The sequence below is a fragment of the Strigops habroptila genome, chromosome 3 (genome assembly GCF_004027225.2).
Source record: "Strigops habroptila isolate Jane chromosome 3, bStrHab1.2.pri, whole genome shotgun sequence".
Lineage (NCBI taxonomy): Eukaryota > Metazoa > Chordata > Aves > Psittaciformes > Psittacidae > Strigops > Strigops habroptila.
In genome coordinates this window covers 64,828,993-64,854,546 of record NC_044279.2, presented here as the reverse complement: position 1 = coordinate 64,854,546, position 25,554 = coordinate 64,828,993, and the positions used below count along the sequence as shown (strand labels likewise).

At 47.8% G+C, this 25,554-nt stretch overlaps 1 protein-coding gene across 2 annotated transcripts; it reads right to left on the bottom strand.

The window, feature by feature from the left end:
* Positions 1 to 1,589: 1,589 nt before the first annotated feature.
* On the bottom strand, positions 1,590 to 24,486 carry ADA2 (adenosine deaminase 2). 2 transcript variants are annotated; one of them, XM_030480587.1, is made up of 10 exons: positions 24,315 to 24,486; positions 22,902 to 23,227; positions 19,874 to 20,099; positions 12,830 to 13,040; positions 9,685 to 9,812; positions 8,453 to 8,543; positions 8,045 to 8,153; positions 6,892 to 7,049; positions 5,887 to 6,089; positions 1,590 to 4,714 (listed from the first exon to the last, which is right to left on the bottom strand). In XM_030480587.1, exons 2-10 carry the CDS (start codon positions 23,212 to 23,214, stop codon positions 4,606 to 4,608), a joined length of 1,548 nt encoding a protein of 515 aa, XP_030336447.1. In that variant the 5' UTR covers positions 23,215 to 23,227; positions 24,315 to 24,486; the 3' UTR covers positions 1,590 to 4,605. The 2 variants fall into 2 exon arrangements, with proteins under 2 accessions (XP_030336447.1, XP_030336448.1); XM_030480588.1 differs by lacking the exon at positions 24,315 to 24,486 and having other exon boundaries at positions 23,186 to 23,224.
* Positions 24,487 to 25,554: the final 1,068 nt, after the last annotated feature.

Sequence of the window (25,554 nt, the reverse complement as noted above, 5' to 3'; positions counted from 1 at the left end):
TATCTCTTTTCTCTGCTGCAGCCTCCTCATGGAATGATGGACAAGCTAAAGGTTGAGAAAATACAGTAAAATGGCTTCCTTATCCTGTAATGACCAAGGGGGGAGGACACGGCCTGATAAAAATGGCAAGCCAGGCGAATAGAGGGCCAGACCCTTCACCTGCCTAACCCTCAGTGGACTTGATAGACCTGCCATGATTGCAACTGCTGCTGCGAGCCTGGAAAGAAAGGAATACTGAGCCAATTAGAGCTACAGGTTTCTGGCCAAAGAAATGTCCTTCTACTACCTGTGAAGAGACTAATTCAGCAACTTATTGGAGAAAAAACCTGAAGCAGGCTGAGCATCAGGAGCTGGTGTAAAACACATCTGTATCCCTCTGTTGTATGGCCAGAGGGCTTTGCTTAGCATCTGGCATGTGTGTAGTCCCACTGCAGTGATGGAGGCTCACATGATGTATAGATCCAGCTGCTCGCTTGGCCTATCTCTATTTTCAGCCAGCTACCTCAGTCCTCTGTTTTTATTGGCAAGATTTTTGACAGCAACCACTAGTGCTGGATCAGCCATTTCCTGCCAGTGAGTGACCAAGAGGCAAACATTTCATTCGCTAAAGTGCCCCAAAGGCATCTGAACTGCTCCGCAACAAAACACAGGCTAGACCTGTGTGCTGCAAACAAAGCTCCATCCACCTCCCATTTAAACAAATTGAGCCAGAAGAGGCCACAGAGAGAGACAGATGGGGGAGATAACAAGCATTAGGCTTGGCATATTCCTATGGCTGCTTGAAGTAACATCACAGATAGATTTCCTACTCTGCTTCCTTGCTCCCAAGTCCAGATGGAGACTGAAGGGGGGCCCTTTCTGTCCCTGCTCAACCTCCCACCACCCTTCTGGCTGCCTCCAGCCCTGCTTGTCCAAACACCTCCTTCATCTCAGGTTTTCAAGTTCTCTGGCTGGCCCTTTCTTCCCATGCCCATCACCAATGCTTTGGACAAAGAGCCTCGAGTTGTGCCAGGCAGTTAGCTGGTACTTCACCAGGCACTTGCCAGCTTTGAAAAGAATGGGCTTGTCGTGTAGCATTTACTCTTCTCCTTGTTGCCTTCTGTTAAAATCATGCTAAAAGCAGGCAAAATGACCTTCAGTAGTTTCTTTTACTTTCCCATGCTGTAACCGCCATAGAGGTGGTACAAAACTTGAACAGGAGGAGAGGTAGCACAAGCAAATCGTGTCTGTTGAGTGGTCTCTGAAAACACAGCCCTGAGCTGGATGCAGCTACTGTGTGGTGTGGGGAGCTGGAGGACCTGTGTCATGCCTCTGCCAGGTGACTCGGGCTGACTCCACAGTGTGTTAGCCCCATGGATCAAACTGTGCTTTGCAGCGTTCTGTGAAGACACTTCAGACTCCCTGATAACTCCCTGATAATCCAGGCTGAATGATATGAAAGATCCCCCTCTGCTGCACATTCCAGATTAAAACCTCACATCAGATACAGGTATCCCCAGTTCTTCTTAACAGGAAAAAAAAAAGTGAAACCCCGCAATTAAAACCCATTTAAAAATGTAAATATTTACCATGTTCTGAATGAGACAGGCTTGAAAGCATTATATGCGATGTATTTGCCAACAAATATGAGCAGGGCCCATGGTACTGAGGGTACGGGAAAGGATATCTGAAGGGATTGATTTGCACAGCTAGAGTTGGAGATGTGAAGATGCTGTCTGGGTTTCCCAATTTGCATCTTTCTCCTAACTAAGGCCCACTCTACGGATGAGTTAATCCCCAGCAGTTAAGCAGTCTGGCCCTCCATCTGTCACACTCACTAAGGCCCTAAAAATGGTTAAAGCCCATCTACTGCTAGAGGACTCTTGGGAATGCCCAGCCACCACACATGGCAAGGAGGGATGCAAGGAAGGCTACATGACTGGAGTCAGGCTTCTCCATGTGGTTCAGGCTCACATTTAAACCCATGTGATCAGGATGGAAAAGTTTTTGCTCTCTGACCAACCCTAAGATGGAAACCTTCAGCAGAAGCTGAGTCACAAATTCGAACACAGCCCCATAGAGACAAGTTCTGAGGTGATCTCCAGATCTCCAGACCTGTGCAATTTTAACTCCCCTGTGATTTCTGTGCTGTAACCCTGAACAGCATCACTTGCTAGTGGCTCCATGGGCCACATCATATCATGGTTCCAAATGCAAAGTAGGTAAATGGCCAAGTACACAACAGGCTTCTCCAAGGAAGGCAAGAACAAACTGGACACAACAAGTAAACTGGTCCCAGCAAGTGTCTGGCAAACAGAAGATCTAGCCCTACTGCTAATGTGGATAAATGAGGACGGGGGACTAGAGGTAACCAAAAAGCCACCGGTGGTTCAAGCCTTCAAAAGACCATGTGCAGGAAGTGCTGAAGCCTTTCCACTGTGGCAGAAAAGGAAAGGACATGGGTCAGCCTGTGTTGAGGAACTCAGCTCCTCCCACACTGACTCTGTAATTATTAGCTTCACCTTGGTAGCAAAGAGGCTCACTTAAGGGAGAATCAATTCACAGCAAATAAAAGATCTTTGTCGATCCATATATAGCAAAATCGAAGGATTGGGGAGCTCAGAGGGACATTGCTGTGGGTCACTGGTTAGCAGCCATTCCGCCAGTTTGCAGTAGTTTTCCTCAGCACTACAAATAAGGCATTTCCCACGTCAGCATTTATAGTCTGACCATGACCAAAGCCTTTCTTAGGGACCTTAGACTGAGGTGTGTACGCAACACCTGTGAAGGAGGAGAAGGAGGGAAGGTGGCTCTACTCTGGCTCCTCCTCCAGTGTAAAGCTGGTCCCAGGACCAAACCTGCATCAAGGCCCAGGAAAGTCCAGCCTGTAAAGATTAGCTGCTGGTGCTTCAGAGGAAGGTGTGGGCAGAGAGAGCTGGAGTAGAGGCAGCTGTGTCTGAAAAAGCCTTGGGGTGCTAGATGCTCAGCCCCCTTGGTTAGCGAGGTGTGTGACTGGGCTTTCACTTTCTGCTTCCTGTGGTTTGTGTTGCTGGCTTCTGCAATGTAGAAGCCTTCGGTTGGTTGTGGGTTTATTTGGTTTTTTGTTATGGGGTTTGTAGTGTGTTTATTGGGGTTTTTTTCCTAGGATAACAAGAGATGAGTTTGCAGCCTGTGAAATGTGAGCAATTTAACACAGGATGCATGGGCTGTGCTGCCTCATCCAGGTCTGTAGTAAGTATACTTGCCTCCTCCTAGGGTGTTTTAGCCAAGGTCAGTGGAAATAAACACTATGGCCAGGCAGCTTGAGACAATTAGCAGCAAACATAAAGAGAGCAAATTTGCCCAAGCTGGTCAGATCAGGAAGTGACAGGCCTTGCAAGTCTGCAGCTCAGAGGAGAGAGATGTCCTTCAGCAGGAACTTTTGTAATTTCTCTCTTGGCTGATGCAAACAAGCATAATTGTGCTGAAGCCGGGGAGAGCCGCTGACTGATCCTGGCTGTGTGCTTGCGCTATGTGTGCCAAAGGATTTTGCTGAATTTGTTTAGCATCCTTGATTGAGATTTCTTTCTCCCTGCAGTTAGTTTTCTCCTGATCTTTTTGGTGATGTTAAGAAAGGGAATCTGCTTGTCCAAACACTGTTTATTGTGTAGTTGCTGCAATACCTTTTGCCAAAGAGCTGGAAACTACAAAGGTCCAAGTGAACACTGTGGTTATCCAGAGTGAGGGTAGTTCTCCAACAAGGTGAAAATATGTCCAACAGGCTAAATAAGGGTGCATTTGCACTCTGAGTTAGGTGGAAAAGGCTGGTAGTGGAATACCTTGAAATTAAATGGCATCTTCTGTAAATGCAAAGGTCCGTGTTAACATGGCCCAGTGCAGGGGACTGTATCTGAGAAGCTAGGGTGTTTTTTCTCAGCTGAAAAGTGGTTTGGTTTCCTTGTGACCAGAAGACAGGAAACGATTTTGCAGTAAAAAAACCTGTCAGCAACAGAGGCACCTCTTTTGGACTTTATGATCACAGTGCAACCAGGCTTAAATTGTTCTGGGAGCAAGTTCCATCAGCTCGTTTCCAGCCATGGTAGGTCCTGAAATAGCAGACATCGGACCTATGACTGGTTCTTCGACCTAGCAGTGCTATTTTGGCGGCAGGCCCAGGGTTAAACATAACAAGAGTCATTTTCAGTCCTTGCTCTCCTGAAGGTCAGTGGCCCAAATGGTTGGATGTTTGTCTTAGCTGTTTCCGGACAAGGTCTGCGTTTTGTAATGATAAGGCGAAATTTGGAGATCCTCATGTTGGCAATCTCCTGCTAACATTAATTAGAAAGCATGTTTTTCCTGAATAAGGATGTCAGGATTTGGTCTTTGGCAATTTTTAACTGTTTTGACTATTTTGAGCAGGGTGTTCTTTTGTTGTTGCTATAACTGCTCCCTTTTACCTCCAGTCCATGATTTTCACAGGATAGTGCAGCTCATTCTTAGTATTAAGCCCATGAAGCCCATTGCCAGGTCAGACTTTTGAGGTTCATTCATCTGCTCAGGTCACATGGAAGAAGCAGTTTCTCTCTTAGCAATAAGTCTGGCTGGCTCTGGCTTGCCAAATGCCTTCTGAGATGTGTCTCCTCCCCTCTAAAGCTCCCTTGAAAAGCTATCAGAGAGGTCAACCACAAACTGGTCCCATTTTTTCTGCCAGACCTCTTTGGCCTTGGCTTTCTCATCTGGTAGCATGGCACTGTATCTGCGAGGAAGAGAAAAGTCAGTATCAGACAGGAGACAAGGAGGCAGCCATTTCAAGATCACTGACTGAAATGAAAAGGCAGGAAGCAGTAACAGATTAACTCTTGCAGGACATGCCTACACCACACAGAGTAAGGCAGTGTAAAGAAGCCTTGAGCTCCTGCCAGCTGGGCTCATGCTGGGACAAGGCCATATCAACAGCTACTGAGTCATAGAATCATAGAACAGTTTGGGTTGGAAAGGACCTTCAAAAGGTCATCTAGTCCAACCCCTTGCAATGAGCAGGGACATCTTGAACTAGATCAGATTGCCCAGAGTCCAGCCTGGCCTTGAATGTCTCCAGGGATGGCGCATCCACCACCTCTCTGGTCAGCCTGTTGCAGTATTTTACCACCCTCATTGTAAAGAATTTTTCCAGCCTGACTCTCCCCTCTTTTAGTTTAAAACCATTACCCCATTACACAATGTGGACAAACAGCTCAGTCTGCATAAGCTGGACACTCACTGGGTGGCACCCAGTGACTAGTACAGAAGAGACAGCACTGCTTTCAAATGTGGCCTGGGCTTGGTCCAGATTGGTAGGAAACGAGTATTTGTTGTCGTCCCTGGCCATGCAGGGACTTGGGATTGATGTGAGGATTGGCACAGGATTTGGCAAAGAGACAAGAGTCTAGGAATGTGCACAAAGGTTCTCGGCACCATATCCAAACTATTTTGGGACATTCAGAGCTGTCTAGATACATAGAAAATGTGGTTAAACACACTCAAGCTACATGCTGGTAGATTGTTTTCCTGTGTTTCCCCAATGAAGCCATGGCAAACAGCGCAGCAAGTCAGTTTTGACAGAAATAGACAAGCGATACAAAGGCCTAAGATTTTTCCCATACCCAGAACAGGGTACTGAAGGCAAGTTTGCGAAGGATGGAAAAGGGGGGATAAACTGAGATGCTGAGTTAGAGAAAGGCACTCAAGAGCACAGGCAGAGGAGCCTCTGGGGTCCCTTTGTCTTGCCCCTGGAGGAGACACACAGAGGAGACTTTGGATTAATGGAAGCCCAGTTCATGTGGCAGAGGAGACTCTGGGGGCAAACCCCAAACACAGTGGATTTCCAGGGAGCAAGCTGGTAGTCCCCTTAGCATTACTATTGCTAGATGAGAGAGATGAAGAACTTACTTTATGGAGTTGAGTGCAAGTTGTTTTAAGGTCCTCAAGTCAGCGTTCATCCCTCCGATGGCCATGAACACCTCGTAGAAGTCATAAGAGACTCCTTTTGCTCCAAAGATAGGGGGATCATCGGGGCTGATCACAATGGGGTGCCCTTCAGCCATGAGGTCAGCTGCAGGGTGACTCCGCAGATCGGCTACCAGCAGCAGGACCTCGGCAGGGAAGGGTGGGAGATAACACCACATCAGGTTATTGCTGTAGCTGTGCTTGCATTACAGCACTTATCGCCCTGCTCTAGCTGCCTCTAGCTGCTTGTGTCCGCAGGTAGTCATCAGGGAGGAAGAGCCTCCAGTGGGCTGTTCATGCTAGGCATTCTCCTCTGAATTGCTGCAGGAGGAGCCTATTTGTCTCCACTGACTACGCAGGGAGATGGGTTTCTTATATTAATCACCTAAACCAAGGCCAGTGGGTTGAATAACTTCTGCTTATTTGTAACAATTTGTAACAATGTGAGGACATCTGGGAGCTGGTATCAGGGTTCTCTCCCTCAAGGCTCACACTGGTACATGTCTACCCCAGAGCATCCTTTCCTCTGCACCCAGGGGACAATGGGCACCATGCTAATGTGTTGCAAAAGAGTTCCCCTTGGTTATGAATTCTACAAAACCAAAAGACTTCCAGTTACAAATCCCAGCTTCTCAGCCTCTGACTTTGAAGTATTTTCCATTGTGTCTCTCTGGGCACCTCCCTGGCTCTGGGCCTCACCTCCACTAGGGAGGATTGCCTTCCCACGTTCCTCTGGATAGGAATTTAAATGATTGTGAGCTGACTGGAATTACCAGCCTTATATATACACAGCATGTGTCTACATAGCAGACTGCAGTGTAACATGGTGCAAAGACAACTGAGCCAGCCTGGGTGCAACAAAAAGTTTAGCTGCTCCTCAGCTTTCTGCTATCATGGTAAATTCCATTCCTCTGTCCCAGCCCAAGACCTAAGCTTTTACCAACATACCTGGTTGGAGATGGGACAGACTTCTACAGGAATATCCCTCTTCAGAGACAAACTTTTGGCTACTGGATGTTTAATGAGGGCAAGTCCATGGCCAATCCGACTGGTATTCAGTAGCAATGCATCCAGCACATTGTTGTCCACAGAGGTGCCCTGCCAGTCTGAGCAAAGACAGGTAAGAATCACTGCAGTGCTGTGAGGAAATAAATCATCTCAGATAAGAAATCTTCTCATACAACTGCTAGATCATTTCTTTAATAAATGTCACAGTTGTAAGGTGGGAGGGTTGCTCATGCTCTGAGTTCCCACTTTGCATTCTCAGTGAAATAGGGATCCAAATCTGCCCAGGACATTCCTCAGCATAGAGATACCTACTCATCTCACCTGGCTTTAGATGTCCACAGTATTGCTCTTACAGCTAAGCTAATCATGCTGGTCTGCATTGATAGTCAATGGAGAGAAGTAATAATTTCTGAGGAATAGCCTGTGCATTAGCATGAGATATATTGTGCCTTAGAAGTGCTTGTAACTGTCCATGTCTGTAAAGGGAACCAAAGGTAACTAGTTCAGATGTAGACATCTTCTCTGTAGATGTCAACATGCAGTAAGCATAACACACAAGTTAGACACAACTGTCACACATGGTTAAGGTAAACCTCATCCATATGGACTGAACAGTGGATTGCCAATAGGAATATATTGCCCTAGGAATGAAAGGTAATGATCAGTTACTTTGATGAGTGTATTCAGATAAGGCTTGAGGCTGGCTCAGATGTTCCTTCACCTTAAAGTGTAAAATAATGGTTGAGGAATTCTGCTACCACTGTGAATAGGAGGTAAGCACTGCTCTGGGTAGGAAATGGCTACCCAAATAACTCGTGCATCACAGCTCTGTGTCACACACAGGGCAGAGATGCTGAGCCACATGATGCCTACAGTCAAGAGCAGGGAGCAGGTAGGGGAGGTGCCATGTAGAAATGCTACAGCCAACAAGCTGATATGGGGAGAAACATAGGGAAAACTGGTTATATACACATGTATAGACATATGCACACACACATACTCTAGGTACAGCCAGGCTTGCTGCTTCTGTGCTTTGCAAGCACAGAAGCCTTGCCTCTGCAAGCAATAACAGGCCTTGAGTCTTCATGCTTACCAGTCTCCCCAGCATGGAAAAAGTATGGCAAGTTGACCCCCAGGGAATACGGAAGGGTCAGGGCATCCTTCAGGTCCCATAAAGAATGACCTTCATCCTCATCACCAACCTAGGGGAAAGAGGATAGGTGTTTTTGAACACACTCTGGAAGATGGTGGGACTTACAGCTACATGTCACTGAGGTGCCAACTGTACTGAAATTACAATGCTGTGGAGTAGGGAGATGATTCTTTCAGGAGATTTTGTCAAGTACTCTCAATAAAATCCTTAGCTGGAAGATTTGTGATTCATTTACACTGATTACAGTACAGCAGCAGAGGATCTGGCTCTCGTATAAAACATATGCCATATTATACATATATTGCACCTCTAGGGGTTAACTTGAAGCCACAGAAGAAAAACAGTTACCAGGTCGAAGCCTGCCAGGGTGTCTGGGAAGTGGTGTCTGAGTGCCATGGCAGTGACGATGGCTTCTTCAATCTGGGAAACATTCAGCATCCTAAAGAGCAAGAGAGAGAAAGCAGTGCAGAGGCTCACTCCCACAGGCCTGCCTTCTCTGGCTTTGAGTTGTGAAACGGGGCCCCCAGGGATATTTCCAAAATGCAAGTTGCTCCTGAATCTGACAACCAGCTTCAGCTCTCCAGAGTAACAGCAGTAGAAAATTGATATTATGAAAGGAAACCCCTGAATGACCAGGAAATGCCTGGCTAGACCCCGCTGTCACTGGAGTTGAGACATGCTTGTCTGGCTCACTGGCTTTCCCATCTACCAAGCAGGGAACATAACAGCATGGAGAGCAAATATTTAATTTACTTTTTTTGCCTCTCCATTGTTTTGCTGGGAGGTGGGACAGCAGCTGCGTTTCAGGAGAGTTTTAAATTTAGATTTCTTCCAGCCTTATCAGACTTAAACATCACAATGCATTTTGCAGACAGACTCCATCCATACCCAAGCTGGCCAGAGGCAAGCCAGCTCTGAACTGGAAACGGAATTCTGCCAAGCTGGAGTGAGTAAGTGCTGATGAGAGGTCTGTTATATTTGCTCGGGATCACCTCACATGACTTCATGGCATCTGGCTGACTTGGAGAACAGCCTTGTGCCCGCCTGCGAACAGCAGCACGAACATACCGTACAAAGGCTGCCGGGAGAACAGCTTTTGCAGGGTTCCATGAGGATCTCTGTAATACCAAGTGCCCATACTCGGGCACTGCTGTCACTGCTTCACTTTCCACAGAGAGAGGGAGTACATCCAGGCTCAGGAAGAGAGCATGCATGGCTTGGACGCACGCATGCAAGCAGCCCTCCCCTTGCTCATTCCCACACCCAGGGCTCACAGATGCTTGTCTCTCCAGCACACACCATGAGCTAACCCTGCTCGCTTTGCACGTACACAGACTTATATAGATGTCTAATCGTCAGCCTTTTACATGTGCCAGGGAATGCTTCATGAGTCAATAGCCCAGGTCTGATGGCACAGACAAGCATTGCTAACTGACTGTGGCACTTCAGCCCAGACCTCAGCACCACTTCTCCTGGCCTGAAGCCATCCGTTCCTACCACCACCTTTGCTGTAGCACAGGCAGCCATGCTCAGCCCTTTTTAGCTCTGCTCAGCCTCTTTTAGCTCCGCTCAGCCTTTACCTGTGCGCTGTAAATATAATCTTGGCTCCAATAAAGTCAGGGTGCTCCTTCACAAACTGCTTGGTCACGTCCCGATAGGTTGCCACAGACCAAGACTTATTGTGCAGGGTGCCATCCAGTTCATACACCTGCAGGACGAGAAGCACATGGCAAGCAGAAGTTGAAAGAGGTGTTTTATTGGAGGGTGGGAGAAATTAAGTGAAGAAAAGCTCAGGAGAACTAATGTGCTGCAGCCTATCAATAGGGCAGAAAAAAACAGTTGAATCTGTGCAGAACATTTTCTTCTTGAAGCCTTTACCAGATGGCAAGAACCAAGGAGTGGTTTTCCTCTTTCCTGCGTGATGCAAGAAACAAGTTTCTACATGTTCAGACATGGCAAGCAAGTGCCCTTGAGTACCCAGAGGAGACCATGACCTCTTACTTATGTCTATATCAAACGCTGGAGTGTTTTGTCCAGCTGTCTGGTGGCTCACACACGTTCTGTGCCTTGCGGCGGCAGTCTATCACCCAAGGCAGCCCCAAGGCATGCAAGGGGCTCCATAAGCTACCAGCTGGACTGCACTTCTGCTCCCCTCTGCCAGAGGTCTGCTCTGTGACCTTGAGTCTGTTGTTCAGTCTTGCCATGCTTTCCCAGTTCTCTGGCTGCAAACCGGGAAAACCAATCCTTTTGGCATGCTCTGTCTCATCAACTTTGTGAGATCCTCACTAATAGGGTTATATGCAGGGCTTTTGTATACCCGTAGCCCTGTATATCCTGATTGATACTAACCCACAAAGGCCCTGTCTGGAGTCACTCTAAAAACAGTGGCTAAAATAATTCTGTTCTCTTATCCGTCTTGCCTTTCTTTTCTCTTTCACCCTTCTCCACCCTCCAACTGGTCCACTCCACATTCTTACTTCCCCTCCATGCTGCCCCTTGCAGTGATGCCCCTTGCTAAGCCCCTATGCCTCTGGGGCATCCCCCTTGCAGGCACCAGCAGCCGTGGTACAGACACAGACTCTCCAAGGGAATTTTCCCGGGCTGCAGCCCATGGGAATGTGAGACTTTACACAGCTGAATTTGCAAACACAGCTGGGTTTGGGTGGCTTTTCCACAATGTTTGCTGTTGCGCACTAAATCCTGACTTTCATTTACTTTACCTCAGGGGCCGCTTCTGGCGGGCTTTGCTGCAAGGCAAGCTTTTGCAGAGTGTCAGCGCTGTTGTCCAAGCCTTGCAGAGATCTCCAGCCACACAAGCATTTCACTATTCCCATCACACCCTGCTCACCTCGCAAAGCATCTTCTTTCCCTCCCATCCCTGCCCCAGCCTAGCTGGCACTTCCCTTGGGGGCCAGGAGCCCAGCGTGCTCGCAGCTCCTCGCAGCCCTCACAGTGCGGTTGTACCTACAGGCTGCCTGTACCTCGCAGCATGCCAAGCTACTGGGTGCGAGCAAGCCCAGCTCGGGAGCTCTGGAGGCTCCCACACCTGGAGCCAGCATTAGGGGCTGGATAGGAAGGAAGTCTTCCCTGCCAAGCCTCTCTTCAAAAGATATTACAACCCTGTCTAAGCGCTGCCAGTAAAGGCAGGGTATTTTCCAGTCAGGCCCACGCACTTGTATCATTGGAGATACTCTTGGTTCGGAAACTTGCATGACATGGGGAGATGTCAGCTTTTGCACTGTCTCATGGCACAGGAATTTTGACATTGCTGTTATTTTCTCTTTGCAGGTCTATTTCCACCCCAAAGACAATGGTGACTGAGTTCAGAGCAACTGGCTCATGACCAACCCCAGCAAAGTAAGATACAGATAAGCTCTGTGTTCTTCTCCATCTCCTTTTTTTTCTTTTCAGTACACCCTTCTCATCTCAGGCACAATAGAGTGCCAGCCTGCAGCCCTGACACTGAACCCTATTTGCTATAGGGCCAGCCCAAGCCCCAGTAGGGCAGGGTTAGCAGCCCCACTCCCCAGCTGTTGGGGGGAGGCATGCACAAAGCCAGACCAGTCTCCAGATTTTTCACAGCATCTGCCTGTCTGCTGATGGGGTGGCTGTGGTTGCTGGGGCACGGACATGCATACGCAGCTGGCTGGAGCCCACCAGCCGTTGCATGCAAGGGCAGTCATTTAAGGAAGTTGGTGTCAGGCACACTTGGGAGTCAGGCCACCAGCAGGACATCAGCGTGGCTGCTTCATCTGCTGGACACTGTGGTGCGAGCAGCAAGCTGCTACCTGTGTTCCCACACACAACCCACCACCACTAGCTGGTCCATCAGGTGCTGCCAGATCGACCTTGCACAGCAGCTTCATTCTGATTGCAACGGGCTCTGAAGAACACGGAGGTAGGTGGTGTAGTGAGGAGCAGCAGCCTGATAGATACGGTGTTTGGTAAGGCATCTGCCTCTCTGACAGAGCTCCCATCCCCATGCTGCCCAACTTAGAGCTGGGCAGGAGAACTGCATGGAAAAGGTGTGCCTGCAGTGTCAAAATTGCCACTGGGAATGTGTGAACCCTTATAGCCAAAGATTGGTAGTGGGTACTGCTGGTGCTCGGGAAGGCATGGGGGCAGCATGGGATTGTAGGACAATCTGACCAGCTCCCTGTGACATGCAGGGAGAAAGGCCTGAACTATTACCAACAGATTTTAGTGGCAGTGAAAGGAGCAGTTCATACTCACATACATAGCCAGAATTCTAGGTTGTCAGCAAACTGTGGAAGACTGTGCTTTGTCTATCGGTTTACTAGCCTGTTCAGAGAAATCATTCTGAAATAAGCTGTGGATTTAAAGTAACAGAACTATTCCACAATAAGTCCCTAGTCAAAACAGGTAATTATTCCAGAAGAGCTGCCACAGAACAGGTGATTCTGGTCCAGACAAACATGAGATACATCTTTCCAACCAGCAAGATTTTGACACAGCTCTCAGTCAGACTGTGCAATGGAGTTCTGTGCTCTTGCCACAGCAGGTGCCTTCCTTAGCATCTCTCACTTTCAAGCCCTTGCCTATGCAAATCTCCAACAAAGACCTTTGAATATGATCAAGGTTTTCCAGCATCCTTAGAAGGGCAGGTATGCAAACATACAAAAACTGAATTCAAGATAGGGCTTGAGAATAGTTATGGAGAAATAAGGATTTAAAAGAATACTAGAGAAGCCAAAAAATACATACCGGAGGCAGGATAGCTCTTATCTCAACATACTGTACATTATCTTCATAGAGCTCCAGCAGCCCCTGGTAGAAATAGGCCTTGAACACAGGTGCGTAGCAGATAAGTCCAGAGGCAATGAGAAAGACTTCTTCAAATCTTTTCCAAATTAAAGTCTGAGAAGGGTAGGTGAGCTCAGGGGCATCTGTCACCAGGGTCAAGTTTCTCAGCAAGCTGTAGAAAGGGTATAGAGAAAAGGAAGAATGAGAAGAATGAACAAGACAGTTGGCTTTCAGCATGCAAAAAGCCACTGGCTGGCAGCTAGATGTTCAGTACAGGGGGAAATAGATTTCCTCCAAGATAGGTGTGAGTTTTATGGTCAGAGACCAAGCTTTGCAGACGTGACACTCTCACACCTGCATGCTCTGGGGTGTAGCAGGGCAGTGGCTGTGCTGAAGGAGCCATGTGTTCTATGGGCAGGTCCAAGAAAAGGTGCAAAGCCTTTCCTGCCACAGTAGAGGACCAACATCTAACTCGGGGCCTGTTGGCACTGCTGTACAACAGGGATAACAATGACTGGTGCAGCTAGAAAGCATTCAGGTAATTTTTCTGCCACCTATATTTACTCCTCCAATGGCTGGTACAGATAATAGCTGACAGGTAAAAAGTCATACATTATCTGTTGAGTTACAAGCAAGGTAAGATTAGATGTTCAAAACCTGTCTTTACAAAAGAGTTACAAAAGCAAGTGTGATGTTTTTATATCATAAGAATTGCACTCCGCTACCCAGTGGTATCCTTAATCCAAAAGTAGGCTAGCACATTGCTCCTGGAGACAATATATTCTCCCAAACATCTTCAGTGTATGTAAAAAAGTTATGACACCTGGCCCTCTGTTTACCACCTAAAGGAAATCTGAGTCTCCAGGAGATGCCATGTACTGGGCCACCATCAACTTGCTTACTAAGCCTAGAACTTGCCTTGACACCTTCGTGTCGTCAAAGTACATCATCTAATACAAGCAGGGGGAAAATGATTGTAAATCAGAAATCCTTTTCCCCTGCCAATGGAACACACCTGATATCCTGCCTGCCTTGCTGATGACTTCTTCAGGTTGTCTGCTGGGAAATGACTGATAAGAATCACAGGTTCTGGCTTTTCCTTAATGGGAAGGAAGCGTATGTATTTCCTCCATACGCTCAGCTGGTGTAGAAGCCTCTCTCAGAAATCCAGAAAGGCAGCAGGTAGTTTTATCAAGCAGAGTTTAAAGGAGCCCATAATTCCAAGATTACCTAGTTGTGGGTGACAGCTTGCCTTTTGGACAGGGTGAGCATCCATACCGCAATGCTGTTCTCTGACAAGCTGATAGTCTTCATCCCACCCAAAGCCTTGCCTCTGGCAGCAGCTCCCATCCCTCTGCTGGTGGCCACCTGAATAGGTTCATAATAAATTTCTCAGGCTGGTGGTCAAAGTCTAAATGGCAATATGGGGGTGATCAACGTCATTCCTGGGTGGACAAGCTGAAGCCATTGCAGCAAGCTAAAGAGCCAGCTGCTTGCAGGTACGTGGGTTTACTAGTCTGGCCAGGCCTGATGCTTGCCTAGTGACAGGGGCTAGGCAGGTTCAGATAGAAATTCCTTCAACCATGCTTCATCTTTCATTGAAGCATATTGTTTCCCCTCAGTGACAGCCGCTGATCTTTAATGATGTTTCTTGTTTGATGTCTTGGCCCCCATCCTTGTGCAGTGCTCTGCTTTGTTATATGAGTGGTGTGGGTTTGATTTGTGCTCTTATTATCTTCTTCCAAGAGGCTTCTGGATGGATGGAATTAAAAACCTTCCTCCTACAGATGTAAAATGTGGTCTGGTCCAAACTCATAAACTGACACATCCCAGGCAGGGACATCCTTTTTGAGTCCCTCCATCCTGACTATAAAACAGAGCCCGTTCCCCCAGCATTTGCCTGCGCTTTCACTAAGGATGCTCTTTCAGTGGCTGCAATTTCATTTCTTCTTCACTCTGTTAATTTGAGACACTCATACCACATTAAGGATGAGATTTTAAATGCTTAACAGTCAGGAAAATTCAGACCTAAGGTTTCCACAGCAACTTCACCTCTGCTTTCCTGCGCATTACAATAGGGGCTTTGGTGCCATTATTATCACAGGGCACTGGGCAACCCCAGCTACTGTTCAGTAATCCATGCATCCAAAGGGGACCGAGCTGGACCATGGCAGAGGCAGGCAGTGGGGAGCACGAGCAGTGGGAGACACCACAGCATCACCCTAGAAACCAGGAATGCAGGAGCCAGGGGCATCCTAAAGGCTCTGATCCAGCTGCTGGAGCTGTGGTGGAGGCCGGCTGCCAGCAGAAAGGGTGTGCTGCAGCTCAGTGGGAGGGGAGAGGAGGTTTTGTGTGGGAAGAGCTGCGGAAAAGAGACTTTTCCATTCCCCTCCTGGCCAAAGGGCAGCTCCCCACCAGCCCTGCGCACCGGCGGAGAGCACCTGCCCAAAGCCGAGAGCTGAGTGGGGCTGTTCCCACCATCCCTTCAAGCACCGAGGGAAAAACCTCCCCATGGATCAAAAGGCCGTGCAAGACTGTTCTCGCCACCCTGCACAGCTTCTTTTTGGATAAGGATGGGCGGTTAGTCGGGCTCCCACCGCTTTCTGCCCTTGTCCTGTGAGAACTTGGCTTCTCCAGCAATGAGTGCACACAGGGCTCCGCTCCCTGCCTTTAAATCTAGTTGTACAAACTTGTGGTTGTTTACTTAGCCTGTGCTCCTGGGCTAGAAACAGCAATAAATCCCCACACTGCCCTGTTCCTAAAAGCACATAAATCAAATCGTGCTTTTTTTTATAATTCCCTTCCCTTTGAGACTGATTATTGATCCCTATAACTGTTGAAGATTTATTGTGTAATAGTGATCCATCCTTGATAACTGGATAATCTCCTAAGGGTTCAGGGGCTTTTGCCATCAGTAGCTCATGCAGATGAAGCAAAGCTTCATAAACACATTTTTTGCTTCTTTTCTGGAATGGGCCAGTGATCAGGTGCAGACTACAAATAGCCTTCCATGTCATGTCATGTATGCACTGAACAATGCTATTGCAATGCATATGCCCAAAGGGGCACAGCTAAAATGACCAGCTAAGGATTATTTGTTTTCAACCGTGGTTTTGCTTTCTCTTTTCCTGTTTTTTCTTTTTTCCCCTAACTGTCTTGCTTTCTTGGGCTGTATAATATAGAAAGAAGCAGTTTTGTTGCCTTGTCTTTAAAGGGATTCTTTTTCCTGCTGCTTTTTCTGTTCTCGATGGGCAATTACAGCCCTCTTGTCACCGTAGTATCTGAGTGTCTTCCAGTGGTGCATTAAATAGTGTGACTAACATCTGTCACATGTGGTTCATTCGCTTTCTCTCTCTTTCTCATCCCCCCTCTTCTCCCCAAGGGGAGACTTGTAGAGGGGGCAGAGTGCTTTGTTTCTGTAGTGGATTTTTAGTCTCTTTTTTTCCCCTGTAATGCACACACTGCTCTATTTTTCTGTGAGATAAGGCAGTCGGAGGACATGGAGGGGAAGGTGATGGCAGTCCAGGCAGCCAGGAGTGCCCAGGGGAGTTGTCCGCGCAGCCTCGGCCATGGTGTCAGCTCCCTCACAGATGACTTCATCCTGGTGATAGAGAGCTCCGCTGGGCCACTGGAGATGTGCTGCCAGGCACGGCCTTAATCCTAGGGCTGCTGGTCAGGAAGGGGTCTGCAGTGGTATTTTACAAATATCTGGAATGTCAGTGCTGTTTCCCGAAATATCTAGGGGCATGCTCTTGCTTTAGAGACAGTCATCATTATGTTGCATCTTGAGGAAATAATGGTATTTTCCTATATCGTAATGCAAAGTAAATAAGTGAGGATTATTCTTCTCTTTTAAGTCTCAAAGCAACATTCGCTTTGTTTCTCTGCCTCCTGGCCTGTGATCTCCTGATTCTCATAATAGCATCCTTTTGGAATCAGTAACAGAATACTCCAGGGTCTTGGCCCATAGGATGTGTGTTTTGAATAGGAATGATTAAACCTTCTTTTGAGAGAAACAAACAAAAAGACTTGCTTCCAAAACACATATGCACATATGTATATGTATGCATATGTACCTAAAAATGCAAACAGCAAAATGGAATTCAGGCACCTCTCTCCCTCACCCCTTTCTGGTCAGTATTACAGTAATGTGAAAGAGGTGCAGCCTCTCAGAAACATTTCCATTGTTCCCTTCATAGTTGCTGATCCACCCTGTCTTGCATGAGAGCCCTTCCCTGCTGCCATATTCCCTTGATACTCCCTTGAAACCACCCAACTATCCATCCGTTCCTTCCTCTGACATCTGCTTTCTCTCAGCTTGTCAGTGCTCAAGGGCAAAGAGGAGCGCAGGAAAGAGGTAGCCTGGGATGCACATGTTCAAGAGACTGGGAGAGTTTCCAGAATCTGAGAAGCAGAACAGATTGGGGCCTATTCCTGGCTAGAGACCTATTTCCAGACGGCCAAAAAACATTCCTAACCCCTAGAACTAGCACCCGGGGATTAGATGAATATAGAAGGGGAAGAGCCTCAATGTGGTGGTTGTTCGTGTGTTTGCACATAATGTGCAATGACTCCTCTGTGATTTTGTGGTGATGAGCACAGAAGGGCAAGAAATGAAGGACAACACACTCAAATGAGTAAGTCTAAGCACCCAGGATGTGAGAGATCCAAGTTTGTACTTGGCTTGGGCACTCACTCGCTGAGGAAAATCACTAAATCACTTCATTGGTCTGTGCCTCAGTTTCCCCTCCACTTTTGGGGATACTTTTGCAGTGGGGTCTGTCTTGTGTTCCTGTGTAGTGCCTGCCACTCTGAATTCCTGTTCTGGCTTGTGGCTACTAGACATTGTCAGACAACTAATACAAAAGAAGAGGAATGTTATAACACTGCCTCTGAAAAGAAATCATGTTCCCAAACAGGAACATAGGGAATCAAATAATGCACAGCTCCACCCTCCTAGGTGCATAGGATGCCGTGGCCTCTAGCCTCAGCCAGAAAGGGATGTCACACTATGGAAATACAACCAAAAACAAATACAACAAATGGTTGCTCCTGAGGCAGTTTTGAAATACCCAGTGCAGTTGATTGGGCTTCAAATAAGTGAAGCTGTTTCAAAATCCAGTTTCTTGCACATTCTTTATGGGTCTTCAGGTGGGGTTGAAAAAAGCTGGTGCTGTGGTCTTTCCCTCTTTATCACTCCCAGTAGAAGTGTAAGGGAGCTAATGGGAAACCAGTTTTCTCTTTCAAAGACATAGGTAAGCGACTTCTCACTGGATCTGATTTCTTCCATCACGTGCCAGGGCAGTTGAATGTCAGGATATGAAAGATCAAAAGCCCAGGGTCTGACACTACTTTCTCCTTGTCTGGACCTCCCATAGGAGATGAGTGGTGGGGACCCTGGAAAGTCAGCTCCCTCTGCCCTGCCCCTTGCTGTTGTTGGGGAGGGAAAGCAATACCATGCCAAAGGTCTGGCAGCTCCTCAGCTTCCCAACCTGACCTTCTTCGCAGATCTGTAGGGCACAGAGCCCAGGCAGCTTCCATTTGGAGGGGTTACCAGCTCCCTAAGAGTTAAAAGGTGTCTACTTAAGAGCACAGACTCTCAGTGAAGAGCACTACAGTAAACCCCATCAAATTTCACGTAGGAAATGCTGTAATTAGGGTCACCCACATCACCTTCATCTAGCCCTCTCCTCATATATCGGCATGGCCATGCTGGCTTTAATTACATGACACCCCATACTATTTTTTCCCGCAGGACCCCAACCCCCAGAGCACCGTGGACAGTGGTGCCCTCTGAATGGATCACTACTCAATATTTTCCCTTGTCCTCATCACTCAGTGTCTGACTCCATGCATTATTTAGCACGCTCTTCCAGCCCCCTACGTGCCACGCAGGACTACATGCTTCCTCCTGGCCTTTTTGGCAGGGCTTTGTCCCAGGATCAGTGGCTCTTGGATGGGGGAATAGGGCTCTCTCTTCCTGTCACCACCGGCTGGAAGGGGGGATCCAGGCTATTCCCACCCACCTGTGAGTGATTAAATGGTAGGGGGCTGCTGAGCAGTCAGCTAACACCTGGTCCTGATAAAAGGCTGCCAGCACTTACAATAGGAGCTGCCTCCAGGGAGGGGAGCTCCTGGTAGAGAGTGAGGGATGCCTTGGGGAGCCATTTGATGGGTGAGCTCCTGGACAGCTATAGGAGGCCTCTCCTGTAAGGGGAGAAGCACTGCTAGCAGGAGGGTGTTGAGGGGGCAAGAGAGATACCAGGCATAGGATCTGTGTGGGGTTCATTGGTTCAACCAATGCCCAGGCTGAGACCAAACCCCTTGTCTGAGGGTAAATCACAATTCCTGGTGCCTGAGGACCCTGTTGGGAATGAGTGCCTCTTGCCTTAGCCTGGTGGGTACTAGTGAGGTTTCAAGGACAGCCCTCAGAAGTCAAGGGTGGTGTTTGGAGAGGGAAATTGGGTTGGGTTTTCTCTTGGGTTATTTGGGGGGTTTTTTTGCTAGTGCAGTTACTAACACAAGTACCTTGCCCAACTTCTTGCTCTGACTCAAAATAATGATTTTTTTACAAAAGACTTCTTGGATGTTGGGCTTCTCTTCTCAGCTACTTGGCTTCCTCATCCTCTTCCATGGTACCTTAATGGATGAGATAAGGTCTTTCAGCATGCAGCCCTGTCCTGTGCTGGGAGCACATCCAGCATGGATGCTGCGGAGAGGTGGGGATAGGCCACACGAATCTACTCAAACCATTGTCTTCAACATGTCTGTGCGAACGACAGAGTGAGGGTGCACAGAAAACTTCAATTTTGATGGTGTCGGACTTTGGTGTGCTGCAATGTTCAAGATCTTGTGTTGCTATTTGTTGTATGCGTGCAGCCCTAAATGGAGTTCCCCACTTCCAGAGCAGCAAGAAAATGACGAAGTTGGATGATCAGAATGATCCTGCTGGCTACACAAGGCTAGCGTGAAGTAATGGCAAGCTTACAACCCCTCTTCACTCACCTGCTATCAAACTCGGTCATGTTGTGCAGCTGTTTACGGTAAGTCTCCAGCAAAACCCACTGGGAGCACTGGGCTGGCAGTGGGTGCGGAGGGTGAGGCTTGGAAAAGCGAAACCGAACGGTGCCCATGCGGGTGAAGCAGATGTAGCAGTTGGGGAGATAGGTGGCATTGTACACCAGCCAGTCCACACTCAGGATGGCATAGTCGTGCAGGTGTAAGACAGCACCTGGTGGGAGGAAAAATATATGCTAACAAGACAAAGCAGCTGAGAAGAAGGAACTGAAGTTTAGTGTGGTAATAGTTTGAGTTTGCCCATCCAAGGGCATCTGGAAATGCTTCTAGATGGCTGCGAGTGACCTCTCCCAGCAGAGACTGTGCGGCTGCTCTGCCTCTCCCATGCTGGGGGATGTGGCCCCCTCCACATCAAACACAGGGCAGGCAGAGCGTGACAGCTCCCTGGGAGCAGAGGGAGGGCAGAAATCAATAGGGAGCTCTGCTTCTCCGCTGGGATGGAAAATGCTCTGAGTTATTAAAGGTCTTTCAGACAGACTTTGCTGTGAGCTGGCTCAGGCCCCACTGATTTAAAGAGGAACTCACACAGTAGGCAGCAGTTTACAAGGCATGCTAGCTGACTTGCAGACCTGAAACAAGCCTCTGTATCTAAGCTATTTGAATCCCTGCCTCAATTTTTGCATCTAGTCTGTGTCTCTTCTTTAATCTCTTTGAAACTCTGGCATACACCAAAATCCCAGACCATGGCACACCAGGGAATTGCACTCAGATGCAGAGTACCATCTACTTTTATGCCTTATCAAAAGCATGCTCACTCACAATGTACATCTGCTGCTGGCCAGCACAAAAGGCCTCCGGGATGCTCTGCTTTGTGCAGTACGTTGGCAACTGCCAGTCTTCCCGGCACTCTCTGCATGCTCACCTTCCTCAGCCCATCCTTTCGTTTAGCTAAAATCTCTCATTTTGCAGAGACTTCTTACGTTTTTGATGCTTGAACTAAACTTCATCTTTGTAAAGGGAAGCTACTGTGAGAGGTGAAGTCTTACAAATATGTATTTTATTAGTCCAGGAGAGAGCTCATAGTCAAAATTGCTTCGATACCCTTAGGGGTAAAGGGAGAACATGAGTGGCAAGAACAATACAGAAGACTGCTGTGTATGTGACATTAGACAAACTTCAAGACTGTAACTTATAGTGGACTGATCTAATATAGCCTATATGGCCTATAATCTCCCACTACAGAGGGTCTGACTGTTAAGATGCTGAGCAACTGTGGTTTGCTGCTCTCAACAGAGCTAGTGTGACAGAATGGGCATGCCACAGCTGTCTAGATCTGACCTTCCTCTTCCTGGCAATGTCACCCTCTTCCCTATGTGAGCAGCAATAGAAATTATAATAGTATGTGAAAAAAACAGTAATTCCCAGGGTCTTTAAGACTATGTCCTTCTCAAGCAGTGATCTTGGCCCTAAAAGCTTATGGCTCTTGAAAAATTTCCAAGAACCCATTTTAACATCTCCTGGATTGAAAAGTGTTAATTTTTTTGTTTGATTCCTCCTTGATATCAAAGATACCCTAGTGGAGGTGAAGGGCGGAGTACTTTTCAATTCCTTACTGTTCTATTCAGTAATGAAAAGATAATGACAATTCTGATATACCAATCATTTATGGTAACAGATTAGGATGCTGCAAGCCAGGGGTCCTCATCCCACACCGGAGGCTGGGAGGGAGAAGCTGTGAAGTGAGAAAGATAGCTCTTCTCCATGTTCCAGTGCCACAGCTTGCAAGTAAAAAATGCTTCTGTGGAGAAACTGATTCCCCAATCTTCCAAAACAGGTCACCTGCCTGTTTCCATGTGGGCAAGGCCGTGGGGCTCTGAATCAAAAAGGGACCACCTGGAAGGGTGCACATACTGTACAGAGTTACAGGAGTATTGACAGTGTTTACTGCAAGTGTCTTGTATCTTTAACTAAAGAAGGCACTTTGTTCAGATTCTTCCTTGCTGAACTAGAGATGCAGAGGGAGAAACTAGAGCCAAGGCTTTCCTCCTGTGATCACCTCAACCCCCTGCCTCTCTGCTGAACTGTCAGCAGCTCAGGGACATGGAGACATTAGGCTTCCTGCTACCCAGCCTAGCTGTTTTGTATTTCACTGTGGCTAAAAATATCCTCTCCTCCTTTCCATTGCAACCTGGACTGCTGAGCTTTCAGATGCTGCTGCATCCCAGCTGCTTGTTGGAGGATGCACAGGATGGTGCAGTGAAGGTATTGGACAACGTCATAACCTCTAGCTAACCTAAAATGGTCCAAATGCCTTTAAAACTGTGTGATGCAGAGTACAGAAACATTTTTGGTATTAGGGCATGACAGCCCATTAGCACATGGCTTGCTGCACAACCGGGGAAAAATGACCTAGGGGTGGTGCAAGCCCTGCTGTGTTTCCTGTGTGGTCAACACCCTTTGAGTAAGCCAAACGAGATCTCTAAAGACAAGAGGAGAAATGCCTGCAGTAGTGGAGGTAGCACGTTCCTCCTCTAATGCCCCCAGACTTTCCAGTAGACTTCCAGAACACCTGCAGAAAGACTTACTGGGGCTACAGCATTTTGGCTAGGAGGTGGGCTAAGATAAGGTTGGTAGCATGTCTGTAGTATGTGTATGTGAAAAAAGGAAAGGCCCTGGCTGGAGCATGCTGAGCAAATATGGATATCTGTGATGTCTTGCTGTCTTTGCTTCCTCTGCCCTTTCTCCACATTTCAAAGGTTGAAGAATCCATATGATAAGTTATACCAAATGCTACAATTGCTGGAAATGTGTATTCATCCAATCTGTCCCCCTCTTCCTCTCTCCCTGTGCCCTGTCCGCAGGCTCAGAGGCAGGGCTCTTCCTGGAATGGAGTGAGCACAATTTACAGCTCTTATAAGCTCGCCTGCCACATCTCATGCTTTGTCCCAGCTCTGCTGTAGAAAGCAAAAGGCAAAAGGAGGACGAACAAGACAAGCAAGTCTTGGGCCAAGCCTACCTTTTGGCATGCGCTTTAAGATGCTGAACACCGTGCTCTGCTCAATGAGGCCTTTTGCCCGAAAGAAGTGCATGCTTGGAGGAAACTGTCCCGTAGCTATAGCTGTTGCAACCTCCTGCTTCTTGAGGTTTACAAGCTTTGTACTCAGCTGCTGTTCCTGTCTACTCAGCACCAAATTGCCGCCTGTCTGATGGGCTTTCTCCTCCTGCATTAGGGAGTCTCGGTCCTTCCAGAGTGGGATGGGAAAGCAGAGGGAAGCCAAATTCAGAAGAAGGTACACAAACCTCATGCCTTGAGCAAGTGGAGGCTTCATCTTGCAGCTGCACCTAGGCAGGGGGAGAAGATTGACCATTAGCAGAGGTCCAAATGTGACACCTTAGCTGTGACCCATGGGCCCATCCTGCAGAAATAGTGGGTAATTGATGGTCAGTGCTGGGGGGAGCATCGCGTACCAATGTTCCCTGTATTTAGGGCTATGCATTAGCATACTCCCCATGATGCTGATTGCACACAGAAAGAGTGTAGGCAGGGCAGAGAGGGAGATAATGCTCCTTGGATCAGACTGGCAGCACATCATGCAGACTTGCAGCATGGTAAAATTCTAGCCCTAGAACGGGGGATTGGTGAGGTCACTCTCTGACTTGCAAGCTGGGATGGAGTCTCCTCAGAATAAGAGGTGCTGGTGGCACGGTGCTGGCGGCACAGTGCTGGCTGTGCTGCTAGCATCCCAAGGAGGGAAGCAAGGGTCCATAGCATTTGAGGTGCTTCTAGTTTTTGCTTAGGCTAATCAGATCCTGATCCCTTACAGCCAAGAGAAGACTTTATTGCACCTTTATAGTATATTTCAGCTATCACAGGGACTAATTTACTGGCAGAAAGCCCCACAGCTTCCTCTGTGTGCATCAGAGGACAGAGGTGCAGGGGTGCATCAGAGGCAGAGGTGCATCCTTTCCTTGCAATCCCAGAAGAAAAAGGACAGAAGAGAGACCATGGGAGTAGTAAGAGATCGCAAGGAGGCAGGCATATGTGAACTCTGAGAAGTCTGCCCTTCCCAAAAAAAGCACAGCTGCAATATAATCCTTTAACACCAGGCTTTAGTGACCCTCCACACCAATCTCTCCAGAATGAAGCAGGCTGGAGAAAGGCTCAACATTTTGAAATGTTCCCCTGTGAATTACACAGTAAGTCCCTGCTTGCGCATGTGCCTTCTGCTTCCAGCCTCTCCTCCACCTGTGGGTCCACCAGATTGCCCTCAGCCCCATCAGCGGGTCCCAGGGGACAAAGCATGACAAGGGGGAGCAATCTGCGGGGAACACAGCAGGGCAGATGCAGCCCCATGAGAGGCCTGGCTCTGAACTTAAAGAAACATCCTACAAGGCACTGTCTTATCCCTCGTGAGACTGACTCACTTACTTTTAACTTTCCTCCTCCTTGCATGCAGAGCTCATCCAGCTGCCACCCCAGAGAGCAGGGAACAGTTATCTCTCTCGCAAGCCGGCTCTGTCCCAGCAAAGATAAAGAGGCAGGATCCGTCCCAGCGGTGCAGAGTGAGGCACCCGCCGGAGCAAGCAGTTCCTCTTCCTGTGCTGCTGCTCCGGCTTGCTCAGCTTTTATTTATCCTGTCCCTACCACTTCATGAATATATAAAGAGGAGGAGGAGGCAGGCGAGGTTATGAGAAAGAGGGACACAGGCTCCCAGGCAAGCAGCTGCAGGGAGCCGGGCTGGGAACTGGGGAGCCAAAGCAGTGGGGTCACCTATGGGAACCCCTCCAGCTCCTGCACAGAATAGAGGTGCACTCTTTAACCCGTCATTGACCACCAGTGAGGCGAGCAGGGGCTTGTCTGTGCAGCCCTCCCATGTACTCTGATATGCATATGCAGCTTTTCAACATCTTGGAAGAAACACTTTGGCACATGTTCCCTGTATGGGGAAACTTAAGCCCTGCTCAGGCTGTCCCAGGGATACACGTGAGCTTGGGTATCTAATCTGATTTGTGCATTTAATGCCAACAGCACTGCAAGCTCTACTTACTAATGTGTTTTTATCTGAGAAAACAGGAATTTGTCAAAGTAGTTTTAAATGACTTTGCCCAGTCTTTGCCAGCTGTGCAAACCAGGCAGATGTGCAAAGTGGGCTGCATTGGGCACACAGCGTTAAGCTTCTGCCTGGGGAGTAAATCAGGTGGAAGGGGGTACAAACTGGTTTATTTCTTTAAATCATAGCAACTATTGTAATTTCACTGCTTTATTTTGCACAGTTGAATGGGCTGAGTTTTAAAGTTATTTAAAACAGATGTTCCATAAACAGCTTCCAGTGGAGAACAAAGTCCATTTGGTTTAATTTAATCAAAATTTTAATGATTTTAATTTTTTAATAAAAGAAAGAAAGATCTCATAAGCCAAGAGCTATTGAAAACAACCCACAGCAGTGACAAAGATTGGTTTTGAGGCACAGAAAGTAGAATTTGGTCAATAATATGTGAAATTGCATTAGCTGGCATCACCGCAGCAGATTGAACGTGGGGTGGACAGGTTCCCTGAATATCTCAGATGAACACCTGCCAGCTTTTCCTCCTTTCCTGGTCTCTTTGCTGTCACTGAGATCAGCCCCAGCATCCATGCAGGAATCAGTCAGGGTTTCCCCAAAGCATTC

Excerpts from the sequence above, each read along its gene's own strand:
- ADA2 (XM_030480587.1), bottom strand. The coding sequence starts at position 23,214 with ATGAAGCCTCCACTTGCTCAAGGCATGAGGTTTGTGTACCTTCTTCTG. Across the intron at positions 9,813-12,829 it reads TAAGAGCTATCCTGCCTCCG|GTGTATGAACTGGATGGCAC; the intron begins GTATGTATTTTT and ends CTCGTCCTGCAG. Across the intron at positions 6,090-6,891 it reads TCTGTCCCATCTCCAACCAG|GTCCTGCTGCTGGTAGCCGA; the intron begins GTATGTTGGTAA and ends TTCCCTGCCGAG.